Here is a 20,104-nt window from a genome sequence, read left to right on the forward strand (position 1 = left end):
CCGTAGCGCAAAATTAAAATACACGGAGCTGTCCACAATCTCTAATTAGAAGTCACTGGAGAACAGCATATTGCTAACTCCAGAGGAGAGGGGAAGGGAGGAGGTGGAGGAAGGCTCCCTGGAGGAGATGACACCTGAGATAAGTTTCAAAGGAAGAGTAGGATTTTGTGAGGCTTCCTGGAGGAGGTACCCCCTGACACTTGCAGGATTTTACCGAGCAAAGGAGGGAAAACACATTCTCAGCAGAAAGAATGGACTGTGACAAGGCATCACGGTTGGAGAAAGCACAGTGCTTTCACTGTGTACAGAAGACATAGACATAAGCTGGGGAGCCAGACACAGGCCAGGTGTGCCAGACCAGGGAGTTTACTTTTTATTCTGAATGTGAAGGAACCGTTTTATGTTTTTACTGCATACAGGTGTTTTTTTTAAACATCTTTACTGGAGTATAATTGCTTTACAATGTTGTGTTAGATTCTGCTTTGTAACAAAGTGAATCAGCTATACATATGCATATATCCCCATATCCCCTCCCTCTTGTATCTTCCTCCCACCCTCCCTATCCCACCCCTTCAGGTGGTCACAAAGCACCGAGGTGATCTCCCTGTGCCACTGCACGCAGTTTTGACCTGAGGTGATGTTTGTAAATGAAGGACCACTCTGGACCATGTGGAAGCTAGTGGAGATGTGAGATGGCAGTTCAGGAGACAGGTAAGGAAACTACTTCCATAATTCAATCCCTCCTGCTTCCGTGTGAAAGGTCAAAGTCGGACTCCAGCAAATTAACAGGAAATGGTGACTGATTAACCAACCAGACCTAGAAGATGCTGCATGATGATATATCTGTTTGACACACATTTCCCCAATCAGGAGGATCTGGATCTAACGGCACAGCAATGCTCTCTTCAGTGGGATGGAGCCTCAGTCTCCACGAAATGCTGATTTGCCATAACTCAGCCTGTGGCATGGCCTAGCTGTGGATATAAAATGAGCTAAAATATTTGAATTTGTTTTCTAACTGTAAAGTGAAATATCAAAGGTAGATAATTTTCCTAATAATACTACTACTAATAATAAAAGCAACAAATTACCCTGCAGTATAAAAAAACACACAAACAAACAAAAAAACAACTAATACTAAACTTTATTTGATTTGTATGGAAATATGTTAATATAAATGTTTCAGACATTACATGAGATTTCTAAAAATCTTATATGTTCTGGTATAATAAGTCATAATTCTAGTTATTACTTTAAAATGTATATCTCAGAAATAACTAAATTTCCTTGTCAATTGCATTATTATGAACTTTCATCAAATCTTTAACCGTGGTCATTTTTAGACAGCTCTGGGTGTACTCTGATGCTTTTGCAAATATGTTCCTATAAAAGGGTCTCATCTTCAAGGAATTCATGGAAAAGACCCTGACAAGTACAGGTTTCTGGTAACTGACTGTACTGCTGAATTGAATGAATAAGCATTTTCAGAACTCTAATGGAAAACTGATGAATTCATAAAAGTGCTAACAAAAGACAAAGATGAAAAAAAAATTAATTACATGGGACTGAGTGAACTGATGAGGATGATTATATTTTTTGACTTTCTGTTTGAATAAAAAAAAAAATCCCACAAGGACTCAGAGGCAAAAAATATACCAATCAATTTTCACTGCAAAGTAAAGGCGCTGTTACAGTGGAGAGTTCCTGGACTGAATGTCAATATTATGACACAGTGTGAGTGTGTTTCGTGTTTGGTAATTGAAATCCTTGTTGCTTTTGTTGTGGTCATCCATTTACAATGCTTGGTGTCAGTCTATTTATCTCCTGTAAAAATAAAATACAGTGTGTGTGTGTGTGTGTGTGTGGAAAAAAAAAGGAACCAATTATCATTGGCTGCTAAACTGAAGATACTTTGAGGAAAAAATAAAGACAGAATGAAAGGTCAAAGTTAACTATTAGATGAATTAAGAAATGAGTGTCAAAAGAAGATAATAAATTGAGTGACTGAGAAAGGTACACCTGATGGGGAGGCTTATTTTGTTCTGTTCTGTTTTGCTTTTATACCTGAGGAAAGGGAAGGAGAGTTCTGAAGAGAAAGAACAAACCAAGACTTCAAAAAGGCACATCGTTATCCCTTCCCAGGGTCAGGGGGCTCTCACAGAGGAGGGGTACCCGCCTCAGAGAGCAGAGAGGCACAGAGTTTGCAGAGACAGGATCAAGTCCAGGGTGGAAACACCAGACCTAATGGCGTCTGAGGGCACTCCAGAAAGACAACTCGGGGAACACAGGGTTGAGACGGCTCTTGATGGCCGGAATGGACAAAGCAGACACAAAAATGACACTATAATAAAGAATGAGAGAAAATTACAGACAGTGGAGATTTTGTTTGTTTTCTGTTGCTGCTTTTAGAACTCTTTCAAGAATGAGTCAAAACGTAAAAGAACTTTTCGAGTTCTGTTTTTTTAAAGCAGGAGACTGACACAGGTAGAAATGCGCTAGAGGCAGTCATATCACCGTGAACTTGGCCAAGGGTACGTTATTCCAAGAGAACCATCCCCATTGAAAAGACGTGCCATCATGGCTGAGTCTTACGGACCCGGTGAAGAAAAAGCAAGGGCCTCTCATCAATTTGGGGAAGAGAAACAATAAAGATAACAGATGTGGTGTTTATCTTAATCTCCCAAAAGAAAGACAAAGTGAAAACAGGACTGTAGGTCATTAACCTCCTGAAGGCCCATCACAAACTTGATGAAGAACTAGAAAGATGGCTGGGGATGTGATACCCAGGATGCTGACGTGTGTCAGAGCAGAGGGACAAATCCAACTGGTTGTCAAAAAAAAAAAAAAAATCCTGGAAAAAAGTAAATGAGGGAGAGCACAATATTATTTCAATTAGAACAGAGAGGGACTTCCCTGGCGGTCCAGTGGTTAAGACTTGATCTTCCGATGCAGGGGGTGAGAGTTCGATCCCTAGTCGGGGAGCTAAGATCCCACATGTCTCGCGGCCAAAAAACCAAAACATAAACAGAAGCAATACTGTAACAAATTCAAGAAAGACTTTTTAAAAATGGTCCACATCAAACAAAATGTTTTTAAAGACTTAGAACAGAGAATTTAAAAAGTATGTTCTGGAAATCACGAGAATACACTGTGCCCTCTGGGAAAGGTTACCTGTGCTGTGTGTCTCCCCGATGCTGATAGGCTCCCCCAAGTTGAGTGAGGATGTAGGGAAGGAAGCAGGTAAATGTCAGGAAACAGGACAATCGGACATGGAGGCTTATGCAGTCTTTACTAAGAGGATGCAGGCAGTACCAGCTCCGTGAAAGCCGTAGTTGCTTATGGTAAATTGGGCCTGAGGAGGGTAATGCTTTAGGTAAGGCCAGCATGCAAGGCTGGAGGGAACAGAGAAGAGGATGGGGAGGAGGAAGAGTTCTGTCTCATCACCAGCGAGGCTGCACGAGGTCTGCTCACCCTCTGTGTCCAATAGGAGGAACCACTGGAGGCGGGGTGATACTCTCGTGTTTCTTCTTAACTGTCCAGAGCTGAACTCATTCTCCAGACAGTCTGGGTCAGCTCAGCTCAGCCCCTTCCTGTTTCACTCCCCTAAATGTTCCCTCATGGTTAATTCACAAACTGATCAACTGATTCTATCTAGAAGCAGACTGGATGCGAATCCTCAGCAAATAAATACATTGAAAATAACAACTTTCTTTTTCTTTTCCTTTCTTTTTTTTGATGAGAGATTGGAGAAAGTCCAAGCAAAACAGAATGTAAAAACAGAAATGGAAGAAAGCAGAAGTGCTTTGCTTTGGAGCAGAAGATCAATTTATGAATCAGTGGTGGCGCAGTGGTTGAGAGTCCACCTGTCGATGCAGGGGACGCGGGTTCGTGCCCCGGTCCGGGAAGATCCCACATGCCGCGGAGCGGCTGGGCCCGTGAACCATGGCCGCTGAGCCTGCGCATCCGGAGCCTGTGCTCCGCAATGGGAGAGGCCACAGCAGTGAGAGGCCCACATACCACAAAAAAAAAAAAAAAAAATTAAGAATGACAGGAAAGGGCCTGAGTGCCAGGCCCTATAATACTGAGTCTCTTAATGATGGTGATCTCTAAATCCAAATTCTCCAATGGGAAAATCTATAGTCTTATCACTTTGTCAGTCTTTGCTACAGACGGGCTTTTCACGGGTTATCTGAACCTACTAGAAGTACTGCTTGTACCACATGTTTTAAAATATAACATAGAAGTCCTTTTAGGAGGTCCTACTCTAGTTTTATCTTTTTTTTTTCTTTATTTTTTTGCAGTACGCAGGCCTCTCACTGCTGTGGCCTCTCCCGTTGCGGAGCACAGGCTCTGGACGCACAGGCTCAGCGGCCATGGCTCACGGGCCCAGCCGCTCCGCGGCATGTGGGATCTTCCTGGACCTGGGCACGAACCTGTGTCCCCTGCCTCGGCAGGCGGGCTCTCAACCACTGAGCCACCAGGGAAGCCCATAGGTTTATCTTTTAAATGAGCTTGTCTAAATGTCCAGGATAAGAATCTCACCTGAGAATTTGTTTCTTTTATCCCATTTCTGTAGCCCAAAAATGGCATAAGGGGATTTAAGGAATTTCAGTTTGCCAGGAAGAAACACTTCACATTCCCAAGGCTCCCGGGAGCCTGCCAGCACATGGCTTCTGTTGTTACAGTGAGACTCATCTACCTCACTTTGATAATAGCACTTAAACATTAAAATAACCCACTTGTGCCTGCAGTCCCACAGGTGGGTCAACCCGTCCTTGACTTTGAAGCAATTCCTGCTTGAATTGATAGCTGACATGCACAGTTGCTGACTCACTGAAAGAGCTTTTAGATGCAACAGCTGATGCCCACTTGATCTCAAGGACGTAAGACCAAGGCCCCAGCAGAGAGAGCATGTGTTTGGGGACAGTTTTCTTCATGAAATAACCGGGTTTGCCCTGCAGCACTTCATCATATTTATTTCCCAAACAGATGTTCTGCTTGAAGAAAGACTAACTGTGGATCTTGGTGGATCTTGAAAAACTATACCATCCAATCAGATGTAAATATATATATAACCACATACACACACATACATAAGACATATATATTACATATGAACATATATGCATACATATTACAGAAGCATTTATATAAATATATAGACATACTATTATGTCCATATTTAGATATATAAATATAGATATGTGTATGTATATCTATAAAACTATAAATATACAGATACACATATATATGAATATACATTAAAAGTGTATGCTTGGGGCTTCCCTGGTGGCGCAGTGGTTGAGAGTCCGCCTGCCGATGCAGGGGACACGAGTTCGTGCCCCTATCCCGGAGGATCCCACATGCCGCGGAGCGGCTGGGCCCGCGAGCCATGGCCGCGGAGCCTGTGTGTCCGGAGCCTGTGCTCCGCAACGGGAGAGGCCACAGCAGTGAGAGGCCCACGTACAGCAAAAAAAAAAAAAAAAAAGTGTATGCTATATAAGTGTAGTAATAGAGTATATTATATATATTTCTTTCCATGATGAGGTTGTTTTCAATTGAGCTGACTCCAAGGGTAACTTGTTAGGGAACCTCAATTTTATGAACCAAAATTTGGTATGTGTAATCTGCACAGGTTGTTAGTATCTAATCTTAAAGAACCCTCCATTTTTGGAGCAATTATACAGAATAAAGGCAGTTCTGTAGTGTGCTGCCTGCACCAGTTAACTCATAGCTTTCCAAGTACTGGCACCTTGGATGAAAATGTTGTTTCACCCCCTATATCACAGGTTCCCAGGCAGGATGGCATCATGTTTTTCTTCTCTGGAATTTACCTGTTTACGAGCAGAATTTGACCACCTGGGAAGCAGGAGCACAGGACACAGCAGGAAGAACAATACACAGAGCACTGGATTCTAATCAAAACTCTCCCACTAACTTGCAAAATCATTCTAGGAACTTGGTGTTAAAAATACTGAAATGAGATCACAAAAGAGAATCTTTTGAAAATTATAAAGTATAATATGTGCATAAAGGAGCTCTTTCATTCCCTTAATAATCGGTTGTGTTTCCTCTGTCAAGTTCCTAAAGGTCATGGTAAGAAGGGCTTTGGCTTAGACATGATAACCCCAAGCAGACAAGGAGCTTTTGTTAGATCATAAGAGAATCGACTATTTACATTTAAAATAACATTTGTGTAAAACACATTTAAATACTTCTAGAAGCCAATGTCTGTAACAATGTTTCAAAAATAACTAAATACAACAGATTTTATTATGAAACCTTTCTGAATCCATAAACAACACAGATTTCCCACTCCTGTTTTCATAGATAGGATGTTTAAGCCATTTCAGGCCAAGTCACCCCCTTTCTCCCAAGTGAGCTGAAAATTTTAAGTAAAATAGAATTCAAAGCTCACCAAGAATTGACAGTCTCTGTCCTCCCTTCTCTGCTACACAGGCCCAAATCAAAGATCTGGCTACATTTTCTTGACGTTGATTCCCTAAATGGTCATTTTAATCGATTGAACGTGAAATGATGTCCGTGTCGGTCCCAGCAACACGGGGAACACGAGGAAATGTGCCCTCTCTCTTCTCCCCTCTGCAGCCTGCAGAGGAATGCTCTCCCCAGAGGACTGAGTGGGCGTGAGCAGTACCACCCCTGAAGGCCCAGCATCTCATCCACGCTCCACATTCTTGGCTCTGCAGTAAAAGGCATTATGTGGAGAAGCACAGACCACTTTTCTTAGGGTAGGAAAAAATGAGTTCAGACAAAATGGCTGGCATTTTTCTCATTTTTGAGATGTCACATTTTGCATTACTCTATTTCAGGGAGAAGGGAAACTTTGTAAATCTGTGTGTAAGTTTTCATATTACTCTAACGCCAACAAAAATAGAAAACAATTGAATTCTTATTTCTAAGCTCAGGGCTACTAAGAAAATCTGAATTCCATTCCCCCAAAGAGATGTTACATTTCAGTCAAATGGACTCTATGGAAATGTGTTCTGATTTGGCTCCTTGAAATGTCAGAACAGGGAAATTGGGGTGGAATGAATTCTGAATTCAGGGGCTAGACCTTTGGAGCTGTTTGTTTCCTTCCCTTCTGTGTTCCAGGAGCTGGGCTCAGGGTCCCTGATGGCTGCTGTGCCAGGTGCCACTTTAAGAAAGCCACAGAGTTGCTATACAAGAGAAAGGAACTGGTAACAGAAAATGAAGAGCCCTGGATGTCCCTCTGCTCTCACCAGCCCTGGACCAGCCCAGCAGCGCTGCCTAGGCTGCTGCCATCCTAGACCTAACACATCATTTTGTGCACATGAACTTCATCGCACATGGTTCTGCTACAAAACCAAATTCTATTTCGACCAAGCGTAGGTTGTTCAAAACTGTCTGTGAGTTTATCAGTGTACTTCATGCAACCTAAAAGAATACGACATTTCTCTTTCTCACATTGGCACTTTGAAATTCATCTTCATCTGTCATAACATATTCATCTTTAAAAAAAAAATCCCATCCACACACGCAGTTCGAATCGATTTATAATGACTGAGGTTTGCCATTGTTCTTAGCCCATTGAAACCAGAAACATGTGGAACTTAAAGGTACGGTTTTCTTTGACAATGTTTGTTTTGCTCATTTTCTTTCTGTGTATCAGGAAACCTCAATTACGTATAATAATGATCTGTCCTTTCTGTGAATCAAAGGTATACTCCTAATAGACATGAAAAATGGCCTTTCCTGTGTGTTCTCTGGTTTTTACTTGCTTAATTTCTAAGCATCAAACAGCCAATGATCACAGCTTAAGGAAAAACATGGGACGATTTTGATTCAGCAGAAGCAACTTTTCACCCCAAGGAGTAATAATCTACTAGTATAAGGCCACCACAGGGATTGTTTTAAAATTGTAGACTCATAGACTATTAGCAGGAGAAACCTTGGCTAGATAAAGTAATTGAATGTTTTCCTTTAACACACAGGAGACTGAAGTCCACAGAGAGGACATTTTTCTAAAGCCCTTGAAATAAATACATAAGTGTGATCTAGATGAAATATGAAAGTACTCTTAAAGGGAGAACAAAATTCAAAATAAACAATGTAAAAGTTGCCAATACAATACCATCTTGGGAATTACGTCTGGGATTTTCACCCAAGTCACTGCCCAGCAATGTCTGGAGACATTCTTGGTTATTCTTGGTTGTCATGATGGGTGAGAGGAATGACCGGAATCCAGCAGGTAGAGGCCAGGATGGACTCCACAACAAGAAGTGGCTCCAGCATTGGGAGTGGTGAAGGCAGAAGCCAGATGAAGGCTTACGTGTTTGCTCGCTCCTTAGTGGAGTGGAGTCAAACAGCCACTACAGGCTGTGTCCCCGGCTCAACAAGAATTCATGTGGCCCAGCTCAGGGAAGGGGGCTGAATAATTAAAACGCAGCCTGACCAGGAAATACAAATGGCTGCTGAGAAGTCATGCAGAGGGGGGTGGGACAGGTCAGGCAGGAACCCCTGAGGAGAGGGGACACACAAGTCCAGGGAGATGGGGGAGGGAGGTAGGGCGGGGGAGGGCAAGGCGGACGGGGAACAGTTAGATGGGGCCTCGGAAGGGAAGGGAGGCCCAGCCACCCCCCGACCCAGGGTTACCAACGACACGTGTCCCCAGACAGGCCTTAAGACAGGCAGGTGTCCACAAAGACTTTGGCTGGGTTTCCCTAAACTGAATAGGGCTGCTTGTGGGTGTATCACAGCCTCAGCAAGAAGGAAGGCGAGGAAGAAGACCTAAAGTACCAGAGGAAGATGAAGACAAGAGGAGAAAGGAGAGAAAAGAGGCAAAGTAAAAGGGAGAAGAAAGCATGAGCAGAATGAGGTCACAGACGGTGCCTAGGGACCCTGGGGGCACTGATGCCACCAGACAAAGGGGACAGTGTTGGCAGGAGAACCTTGGAGAGAGAGGCCAATGCTTCCCATCAGTGGATCTTGCTAGAGGAAAGAAAGTCGTTTTTCCCACCCTCCTCCCCGAGGCAGACCTGCTTCCCCAGCTCTCACTCCTCACTATGGGGGTCTTACTTGTAGAATTTCTTGGGCTCCGAGATAAGTGAGAAGCAAAAAAAAAGGCAGGAATCCACCTGTCATATCAAACATGTAAGCGTTACAGGGAGGAGAGGACAAACCAAATAGGAAGAATGTTTTCAAAGGCTTCATACATAATTTATACACTCTTCTGAATTTGTTATAGAGGTAAATAAATTTACTATGTACAGATTTATTTATTTTGGGGGGTATTTTAAGAGACGATATTCTGATTCTTTGGAACCTGGTGCCACTTTTAAATCTACTTGTGCCTCTGATGCTTTATCTCAGAGGTATCTTCTGAGGTGAGATATCTTTCAGTAGACAGCATTCATTAATTTCTGCTTTTGTAAAATGTCTCCAAGTGTTTCTCTAGCTCAGGTCACATTTTCTTCCTTCTCTCTTTCCTTCTTCCTAGTTCTTTACTTCCTAGCTCTTTCCTAGTTTTGGGAAACCCAACGACTAAGTTTGCTGAGACCTGCCTCCATGTCTGACTCTCAAAACTGTTGAGTTAAAAGACAAAGAAACAGGGACTTTCCTGGTGGCACAGTGGTTAAGAGTCTGCCTGCCGATGCAGGGGACACGGGTTCATGCCCCAGTCTGGGAAGATCCCACATGCCGCGGAGCGGCTGGGCCCGTGAGCCATGGCCGCTGAGCCTGCGCGTCCGGAGCCTGTGCTCCGCAACGGGAGAGGCCACAGCAGTGAGAGGCCCGCGTATCGCAAAAAAAAAAAAAAAAAAAAAAAGACAAAGAAACAGGAAATGAAATTGGGTAAAATAAAGTGCATAACCCTCTTGGACAAACACAGGTGGCGTAAGGATCTTTTACCAGTGCCCTCCCCATTTGCTGTATTTTTCCTCAAGCCCTTGGCCTTGGGACCACACTTTGTGCAGTGAGCCCTCTTTGCAGCTCCCTGTGAGTCTGCTTTACTCGGTGACCCAAAGTGTGATTCACATCGGAAAGGCCCACGTTCCAACAAAGTATTAGATGATCACTAACAGAATGAAACACAATGAGCTTATGCGCCAGCTGCAGAAGAGTTTCCTCAAGATGAGCCAGTGGGATTTCCTCAGAAACACAGACTTCCTTGGAAAAGAGACTCATGTATATTACTGAGCCCACCAGTCATGTGAAAGTAGGCCTGCAATGTGCACAGTAGCTCAAGAAATGTATTTCCAATGTTAGCTATAATCTGCTCTTTCCTTAGGAACTTGGTCATGTAGAGTTTCATATGGAGAGAGAGAGAACTTATTTTAAAGACATGTTAAGATGAATTATAAAAAAAACTCAAATCATTTTTGATATAGTAATTATATTTATCAAATACTTACTTTCTGGAGTTAGCTGTAAGATAGGATTGGGGTAAATTAAAATAGTATTTTCAAAATTCAAGCCCATATCTTTTGAAATGACATCATAACCAATTAATTTCTTATCTTACTCTAATGACTGGGAGTGCAAATTAGCTCTGATCATATGTTCTGAATTCTAACAGCTGATTGTTGTTAATCTTGCTTCAATGTTAAAACCTTGAGAATTTACTGTGCATATATTTTGAAACTTGCTTCTTTTTTCAGTTTCCATGGCATCATAAGAGGGAATAGCCTTCATATTAAACGTTCCATGTACTGTCCTTCAAAAAGGTGATGACTACCCATAATGGCGTCTTCCTTACCTGGGACTTGCCTTTGCTGTAACAGGCCTTCTTGGTTGCTTCATCACACTCCCACTCCACAGCCTATAGGAAACACCAAAACAACAACAACTGAATAAAAGGACTTTGACTGAATAAAAGGGAAAAAAATAATAAGGTATCGGTAACCAGATTAGGTAAGGTGGGCACACCATGGCACCAACATTTTCATACTAACATAGAATTTACACCAAAAACATGGAATTCAGTCATGTGGGTTTATACTGAGCTTTCAAATTGAAGCATTTTAAAGGATTCACCCCCTAAGTATTTGCATTTACGCAGTAATAACGTGCTTTAAAACTAGTCACTATAAGAGAAGCACACGCCCTGAGTTGGTGACTACTTCACTGATTACAGAAACACTCATTTCAGTGAAACTACGGAAGAGATTCATAGGATGCTGAAAAGAGAAGCCTTGAAACAAAATGATCTAAATTCTCATTTAGAGGTGTATATCTTAGTTTAATAGTCTGTCATTTATCAATATTCAAGGGTAATGAAGCAAGAGTGATTTTGCATATCCTTACTCCCCAAAGACATATATAAATGATGAATGGTCAATAAAATAAACAGCTCACGCAAAAGCCCATCTACTACTTCCTCCCAATGCCAATAATTTTTATACAGTTATTAGCTCTGGCTAAATACTTAGAGCCATGACTTTTAAAAATTTTCCCTCACTTTCTAAATCTAGCTCATGATGATCAGTGTGATATGCATTCTTTCACATCTGATGCTAACCCACAAATGGACCTGTGATTAGTTAAGATAACATACAGTGCCTACTTCACAGGAAGCAATGATACCTACAAACATTAATGGACAATATGTTGAGACTGTGAATCATATTTTGAAAAGATTTAAGCATCTGAGATATTTATCTTTTCCATTATTTTATGGAATGTGGACTTTCATAGGGCAAAAATATTTTCTCCATTCTGTCCACCTGTTATTACAATTATGTTCTATCTTACTATTAGAGTTGGATTTCTGAAGAATTCAAGATTTCTGAAGAACCAGTTAAATCATTATCAGAAAAAATCAAAGCGAGGGACAATTTGTTTTTAATTTGGGTTATTGTTATGCAATAAACTAAACTAAGACAAAAATAATAATGTCAAATATTATGAAAGAGAATAATGCCTTCACTTTTACTTCTAAAAAGAAGGGTTTTTTTTTGTTGTTGTTAATTCTCCTAAACTGAGGAGAATAACAAAGTCATATTAACACCATTATCTAATACCTACTGTTCTCCAAAGAATGTTACATAACAGAGATTAAAACATAAAACGCTGCATCTTGCATCTTATCTTACTTGGCAAATATGAATTCATAAGAAAAGTGCTCTAGAGAGAACCACTTCTGTGCCTTTCAAACAGAAACAATACTATAACTGTTTTCCCTTGTGCAGACTTAGAGATTTTTGTCTGTGTCAACATCTGATAAGAGAATTTGTTCATTCTTCCTGTGATGTTTTCCTGTTCATAAGGTTTAATAGCAACAATAAGGTTACAGCTAATTAGCATCTAATGCAAACAAATGACTTGAATTCCTTACTAGAATGACAGATACTTTTATGAGAAGTGATGACACCTCCAGAGAAGAGATAAGAACTTCATGTACAGTTGCATAATTATATAGCCCCACAAAGCACGGGTAAAACAAGCGCACTGTTGTTATTCTGAGTGGAGCTTTCCTTTAGCAGATCTCTGTATAAAAGCTCATTCTGTTGTTTTCATTTAAATAGAGATATCCATGCCTTTGCCCTTACTTAAACTCAAAACAGAACTGATACACTATGATACATTCTTTAGCAAAGTAGACCCCATAATAACTTGGATTTTATATCATCAAGAGGATTTAGAGTTATAGATCACAAAGAGGAATTTGTGCTCTATAATTACTATGAAAATTATTCAGTGAAATGATTTAGATAAAGAGGAATTCCTAGTGGCTCTCACTGGTTTAGTGATTTTGTTGAAAGTTAAATAGTAATGCTGCCTTCAGTAAACTTAAGAGCTGAAAGGGGCAGAGTTAGTTCCACAGTTACAAGAAGAATATTTATCAAATGCCATCAAAATTCCTCAAATCCTTCTGCTGAAAAGGCAAACAATCAGCTCCCCAAGTCTGCCTAAGGTCCAAGTAACCTTTGCATTTTCAAGATAAACACTAGCCAAGGACTGGAAGGGAATAGTAATAGAAAAAAATGTGAGAGTTCTCAAAGATATTTCATTGCTTTATCCAGTTTCGCCAGAAAGAGCAACTGCTCACACAAGTTTATTAGGCCAACAGAAAATAGGAAAAATCTTATAGATTTTTCTGAAGATGGTTATTAAAAGTAGCAAAGTTACTTTCCTGAGGCATTTTTATTACAATATATCAACTTTCCAGTAATGTTCAAATCTAGAATTAATTAAAGACCATGATTGTATAGCTTTTCTGTTGATTCACTTTCTACCTGACTAGAAGGCGGGATAAAGGGGAATTATGTTAAGAATGGAACTGAACTACCTATTGTAACTGAACACGTGATTGGATGTCACAGAATTTGAAAAACAATGGAGTAGGAAAATGTGTCTTTTCAAGACTGGCCTAAAACTGGGTGTTCCAGACTAATCACCTACTGTCTGTTCATTCAGCAAACTAGATTTTACCTATTTGACCACTTGGCAGCAATGGAGAAAAACACTTTCTCTAGAGAGAAATATGAATATCAATGGAACTCTCCAGTACCAGATTTCTCAAAGTTACTCAATTATTCTGTTTGAATTAGATTATGTTTTAACCTGGTCACAACTTTTCTTTATTCCACAAGATGCATTCTAATCAATTAAACTTCTTTAATCCAGCCTTCTTGTTCTATTCTCAATGGAGATTCATTGCTATTCTTTCATGCATCATAATTTTGGAACAAATCCCACTGCTGATTTATGAAGCCATCTTTCTAGTTGACTCCTTCTAAGACACTTTTCTACCCATCCAAACCTATGTTTATGACAGTCAAAACAAAGGCTAGGGCTTCCCTGGTGGTGCAGTGGTTGAGAGTCCGCCTGCCGATGCAGGGGACATGGGTTCATGCCCCGGTCCGGGAAGATCCCACATGCCGTGGAGCGGCTGGGCCCGTGAGCCATGGCCACTGAGCCTGCGTGTCCAGAGCCTGTGCTCCGCAACGGGAGAGGCCACAACAGTGAGAGGCCCGCGTACCACACAAAAACAAAAACAAAGGCTAAGGGTTCTATATTCTACATTTCAGATCTCAATGCAACAGTTATGATCTTCTATCCTGGGGATTAAATCTTTAATTTTTGTCATCTCTTGTCTTTTTCTATTGCACCAGAGCCTAGTAGAGAAAAGGAATCTTAATTCTCTACTCCATTCTGTATTTACTTTATTATCCCCTTCATTATATTTTTCAACAGCAGACACGTGGCAGTGATAATGTGGTTACTTGGATATCCAAAGGCAATGAGTTTGAAACGTCTACGTTTTAAAAGACACAGAGTTTCCTGTTTGTGGCACAGCTTTTTTTGTCTGTAAATAGTTAGAAATAACATCTGTGCTATTCAATAATTTGCAGAGGTGTTGCTTTATGCAAACGCATTCACCATTCTCTCTTTCACTTAATAAATATTCATTAAATACCTACTAAGTGCAAGACACTGATAGATAATGAGTGATAGAAGGAAAAACACACATACAGATAATGTTTTCACACATCAGATATTAGTCTACAATAAAATACAAGTGAATTCCATCCGCCTAGATAACATCATGCTAAATCTGAGAATGCATCTGTGGTCATTTTCATTGTTACAGTAGCCACGTTCATCTCAGAATCCAGTGGGACAGTGGAACTTACAACATCATCAACTTTCAGGAATTGACAGTGTTATGGACAGACCTAAAAGGAAAGTGGGTAGGTTTACAGAAAATCATTTTATACCTGCCGAAACCCTGGGGATGTATGGAAGCACCTATTGTTTCATGGCACAGTACACACCTCCCTGTTGTGCGCACACATTTGCTCAGGTTATGATAAACAGAACTGGGATCTCAGGAGTAAATCAGATGTGAGAAAGAAAAAGATTGGCTCCTTTTATGATCGAGTTACATACATATAAATCTACAGTTCTCGGAAGTATATAAACAAAGTTGTGTATTATCACATTCTGCAGTGAGAAAAGTTAATTAGGCAGGGACCAGCAAAGGCAGATACTTTTCATAAAAATGAAGAGAACAACATTCTAGGCAGATGGGCCAGTACTGTTTCAGCAGATGGCTTTGCTAATTAGATATTGGCAAAAGATAACATTAAAAAAAAAAACGAGTTTAATTGCACAGTGCCAAAAATTAACAACCACCTGAGGGCTTTTTTTTTTGCTGTACGCGGGCCCCTCACCACTGTGGCCTCTCCCGCTGCAGAGCACAGGCTCCGGACCCGCAGGCTCAGCGGCTATGGCTCACGGGCCCAGCCGCTCCGCGGCATGTGGGATCTTCCCAGACTGGAGCATGAACCCACATCCCCTGCATCGGCAGGTGGACTTCCAACCACTGCGCCACCAGGGAAGCCCCTGAGGGCTTTTTTTAAATATGTTTGCATTCATATTCTTATGGCATGGATTTCTGTGAAATGCTGGAGAATGTTAAATTGTCATGGCGATTATAAACAAATTGCCAGGGAATGTGAGACTGTATGTGTTCAAAAGAGAAGCAGAGTGCAAACGAGACGGAACTTGAAACGACTGTGACTTTTATGTGACCTGACTCAAGTGTCAATCTAGTTATCCTTGAGCAAAGGCATCTTCTTTGCTAATGGCTTTTAGTGGTCACACATGATGGGTTCAAAACAAGTGGCACTTGGAAATTCCCTGATGGTCCAGTGGTTAGGACTCCACGCTTCCACTGCTGTGGCCCTGGTTCGATCTCTGGTGGTCAGGGAACTAAGGTCCCGCAAAACATAAAGGGGTAGAGTTGAGTCACTTTGTAAGGATTTGTCCAGCTTGCCTCTCTGCCTTTACTCCTTAGTGGATATTTGGTGTATTCATTCACTTTTAATATCAATTTGCCATACCCCTGCACTTATGCCCATGGCAAATATAGGCAAGTCCATTTCATTCTTGCTAGTGGCCTCCAAATCAAAGAAGTGGAAGGGAACTTTCATCATATCTCCTAACTACTGTTTTTTTTTTTTTTAACATCTTTATTGGAGTATAATTGCTTTACAATGGTGTGTTAGTTTCTGCTTTATAACAAAGTAAATCAGTTATACATATACATATGTCCCCATATCTCCTCCCTCTTGCCTCTTCCTCCTTCCCACCCTCCCTATCCCACCCCTCTAGGTGGTCACAAAGCACCGAGCTGATCTCCCTGTGCTATGCGGCTGCTTCCCACTAGCTATCTATTTTACATTTGGTAGTGTATGTATGTCCATGCCACTCTCTCACTTTGTCCCAGCTTACCCTTCCCCCTCCTCGTGTCCTCAAGTCCATTCTCTACGTCTGCGTCTTTATTCCTGTCCTGCCCCTAGGTTCTTCAGAACCATTTTTTTTTCTTTTAGATTCCGTATATATGTGTTAGCATACGGTATTTGTTTTTCTCTTTCTGACTTACTTCACTCTGTATGACAGACTTTAGGTCCATCCATCTTACTACAAATAACTAAATTTCATTTCTTTTTATGGTTGAGTAATATTCCATTGTATATATGTGCCACATCTTCTTTATCCATTCATCTGTTGATGGACACTTAAGTTGCTTCCATGTCCTGGCTATTGTAAATAGAGCTGCAATGAACATTGTGGTACATCACTCTTTTTGAATTATGGTTTTCTCAGGGTATATGCCCAGTAGTGGGATTGCTGGGTCCTATGGTAGTTCTATTTTTAGTTTTTTAAGGAACCTCCCTACTGTTCTCCATAGTGTCTGTATCAATTTACATTCCCACCAACAGGGCAAGAGGGTTCCCTTTTCTCCATATCCTCTCCAGCATTTATTGTTTAACTACTCTTTTTTGATTCTTACAAAACTGAAGTCATCCAACATTAGAGAAACATCTAACCTCGGACAGTCCCATAAATATGTGTTATAACTATTTTTTAAATCCTTATATCAAAGCTCAAGATTTTCTTCCACAGAATGATACCAAATCAAACTTCCTTTGATCACTGCCCGGTGGAGCTGCCAACGTGTGAAACGCTCACTCGGGCTTTTTGTTTTCTAATTGGGCTTTTAAAATTGAGGGCTGTTTTTTTTTTTTTTTTTTTTTTTTTTAATTGAGCGGACAATGTATTAGATTCCTAGGGCCTTTGTAACAAAGCACTGCAAACTGGGGGGCTTTAAACAATGTAAATTTGTTTTCTCACAGTTCTCAAGGCTAGAAGTCTAAAATCAGCCAGAGTAGATTCCTTCTGGAGTCTCCAAGGGAGAAGAATCCCTTCCTGGCCTCTCCCAGCCTCTGGTAGCTGCCGGCCATCATTGACCTTTCTCGGCTTATAGAAGCATCACTGCAGTCCTCACCTCTGTTGTTACATGGTGTTTCCCATGTGTGTCTCTGTCCAAATGTCCCTCTTCTTATGAAAACGCTAGTATTTGAATTAGGGCCCATTGAATTCAGTAAAACCTTATCTTAACTAATTACACCTGCAAAGACTGTTTCCTAAAAAGGTCACATTCTGAGAGTCCAGGTGAGCATGAATTTTGGAGGAATCCCATTCAACACAGTACAGACAGCCAGACGTCGTGACGTAAGAATGCTGAAACTGACAATTGATAGCACACTGAGGGCCATTGCTCCGCTGCAAATTAGCTTCCAAGTCTTATCAAAACACTGGTAACATTTCGTAAGACTTTGGTTATGTGCTAACCACAATGCTAGGTGCTTTCTATACGTTTATCTCTTGTATAAGTCTCTCTATAATTTTATGTGGAAAATACCATTACGGCAATATTCTGGATGAGGACAGTGGCTAAGCCACTTTCCAAAGGCCACAAAAATAGTAAGTGGGGCACCAAGATTCAAATTTGGTAACTTGGAGGGAAGCCTGGGCTCTAAACCACTCTCCCTTCACTGAAATTGTCAAAGTAAGTGACCTTCATTACTGATTGTCACAGTTTCTTTCTTTCTTTTTCCCACAATTTAGAAAAAAAATATATATGAAAAGCACAGAAATGTTTGCACATCTAAGGTCAGAGCTGTAGGCATTCAGTAAATATTAGTTAATCATAAAAGCCATCGATTCGCCTGTCATGGAATGTATTCATTTAAAGCCTCTGGACCCGTTCATGGTCCTAGTATTGATTTAAAGGGGACATGATTCATCTAATGAAATTCTAGAGTTAGTAACTGTATGGCCAGGGTATGATATAAAACCTTAAATTGATTTTGTGAAATTACACAACTTGAATATGAGAACACGGCCTGCTCTTGACGCAGTGCAACGTTGTGCTTTTAAAACAGATGTCGAGATACCATCCCCTCTCTGCCACAGCCCTCCAGGGGCCCTTCATTCACCTGGAGTACAAGCCAAAGCTATCTGGAATGTTCTGTGAAGTCGAGCTGCTTATTTTCTCTCTCTCTGATTTCCTAGTACCCTCACTCCCACACCCTGTTCTGATCCTCAGACAAGGCAGACCTGTTCCCTGGGGCTTGTGCACCAGCTAGTCCCACTTTCTGGGACCCACACCCGCTAATGCCTGTGCCTCCTGCACATCTTTGCTCAAGTGTTACCTCTTCACTGGGGCCTATATAATTATAGGTCAAATGGCAATTGCTCTCCCCGCCCCCTACTAGAAGGTGACTTCCACTTGGACAGGCATCTTGTCCTTTTGGTTCACTTCTATGTCCCCAGGGCCTAGAACAATGCTTCACACACAAGAATTCAGTTGTTCAACAATCCACTTGCTGAATAAATGCATGGGGATAGAATGCTCTCCACGCGTAGCCTTGGAAGTGGCTCCAGGTGCCCCCAAGTGGAAGGGACAGGTGAGGCTTTGGAGCCCTTGAGCTGGCTGGGCAAGACTACCATGCCCTGCACTTCTGTGGCCAGCACCCTTCAAGGATTCCTCTTCCAAACCCTTCCCTGCATCCTGACAACAGGAAGAGGAACATCAAGGTGGGTGCAGAATCCACTAGAGCACTAGAGCATGGATTTCCACACTTCTTCTGCAGAAGACTCATTGTGTTAAGTAAATTCCTATGCATAATCTCATATAAAAGAATGCAAAAGTGGTATTTACTAACTTCTTGTTATAAATATAATGCAAGATGATAGCATTAAATCATTTAAAAAATGTGAGGCCAAGTGACCACTGAGTCATAGCATTCTCAGCATCCAGTCATTTCTGTATTTTGTTTTGGCTGCTTACTTTTAAAATAATACTGATTTATACAAATTAAATAGTATTAAATAAGGTCACCTTTGAATCTCAGTTAATTTGCAGTAGAATTTGAAACGACAGCAGACAATGTATTCCCTGCTCTACAATACCAGGTTATCCAGGTAATATTCAATAAAAGTTGCTTCACTGAGGACCGTCAATGCCTTAAAATTTCGTATACGGTATACTTTAATGTAACTACTTTTTAAATAATAGAATTAAAACATATGCCATGCATAAAATCCTTTAGCATCTATAGACTTCTGGGGCTCCAGGAAGCATACTTGGTTCTAGGGAACCAAGCATCTTTGATAAGCAATTTAAAGTGCTTGGAATGAACCTGTGGATGGAGAAAAAACAAAGTAACAGAAAATGAGTTCTAATAACCTCACTCCTGAACATCAGTGAACCCCTCTAGATAATTTTGTGAAAAAAAAATGTGCATTAGGAAGGAGGCCAGTATCAAAGGACATTATAATATCTCGTGTAATATTTAGAATTATGATTGTCAGACACCGATGCACCAAACAACTCTTATCCTTCTAAAATGTTACCATCAATGAAAGCGTTGCTGGAAGGTAAGCCTAATAAGAGCAGCTGCTCTTAGTTTCAAAGAAATTATTTTCATGGATCCAAGAGGGTTTGGTTTGGGGCTTCCCTGGTGGCGCAGTGGTTGAGAGTCCGCCTGCCGATGCAGGTGACACGGGTTCGTGCCCCGGTCCGGGAAGATCCCACATGCCGCAGAGCGGCTGGGCCCGTGGGCCATGGCCGCTGAGCCTGCGCGTCCGGAGCCTGTGCTCCGCAACGGTAGAGGCCACAGCAGTGAGAGGTCGGCGTACCGCAAAAAAAAAAAAAAAAAAAAAAAAAAAGAGGGTTTGGTTTGAAAAATGACATATTGTCCAATTTGTTAGCCTCAATGTAGGCAAAAGCATCTAATTACTAGAGAAATGACTAGTATTTTTATACATA

At 41.2% G+C, this 20,104-nt stretch overlaps 1 protein-coding gene across 3 annotated transcripts in view; it reads right to left on the reverse strand.

Moving 5' to 3' along the window:
* SEMA5A (semaphorin 5A) overlaps window positions 1-20,104 on the reverse strand; it is a 493,904-nt gene that overhangs the window by 162,103 nt on the left and 311,697 nt on the right. For all 3 annotated transcript variants that reach the window (XM_081231009.1, XM_081231008.1, XM_081231010.1), the window contains one exon: window positions 10,736-10,798. In XM_081231009.1, coding sequence (XP_081087135.1) covers window positions 10,736-10,798 — 63 coding nt within the window. The remainder of the gene's footprint in view (window positions 1-10,735; window positions 10,799-20,104) is intronic.

Source organism: Mesoplodon bidens (genome assembly GCF_964165515.1).
Source record: "Mesoplodon bidens genome assembly, chromosome: 4".
Taxonomy (NCBI): domain Eukaryota; kingdom Metazoa; phylum Chordata; class Mammalia; order Artiodactyla; family Ziphiidae; genus Mesoplodon; species Mesoplodon bidens.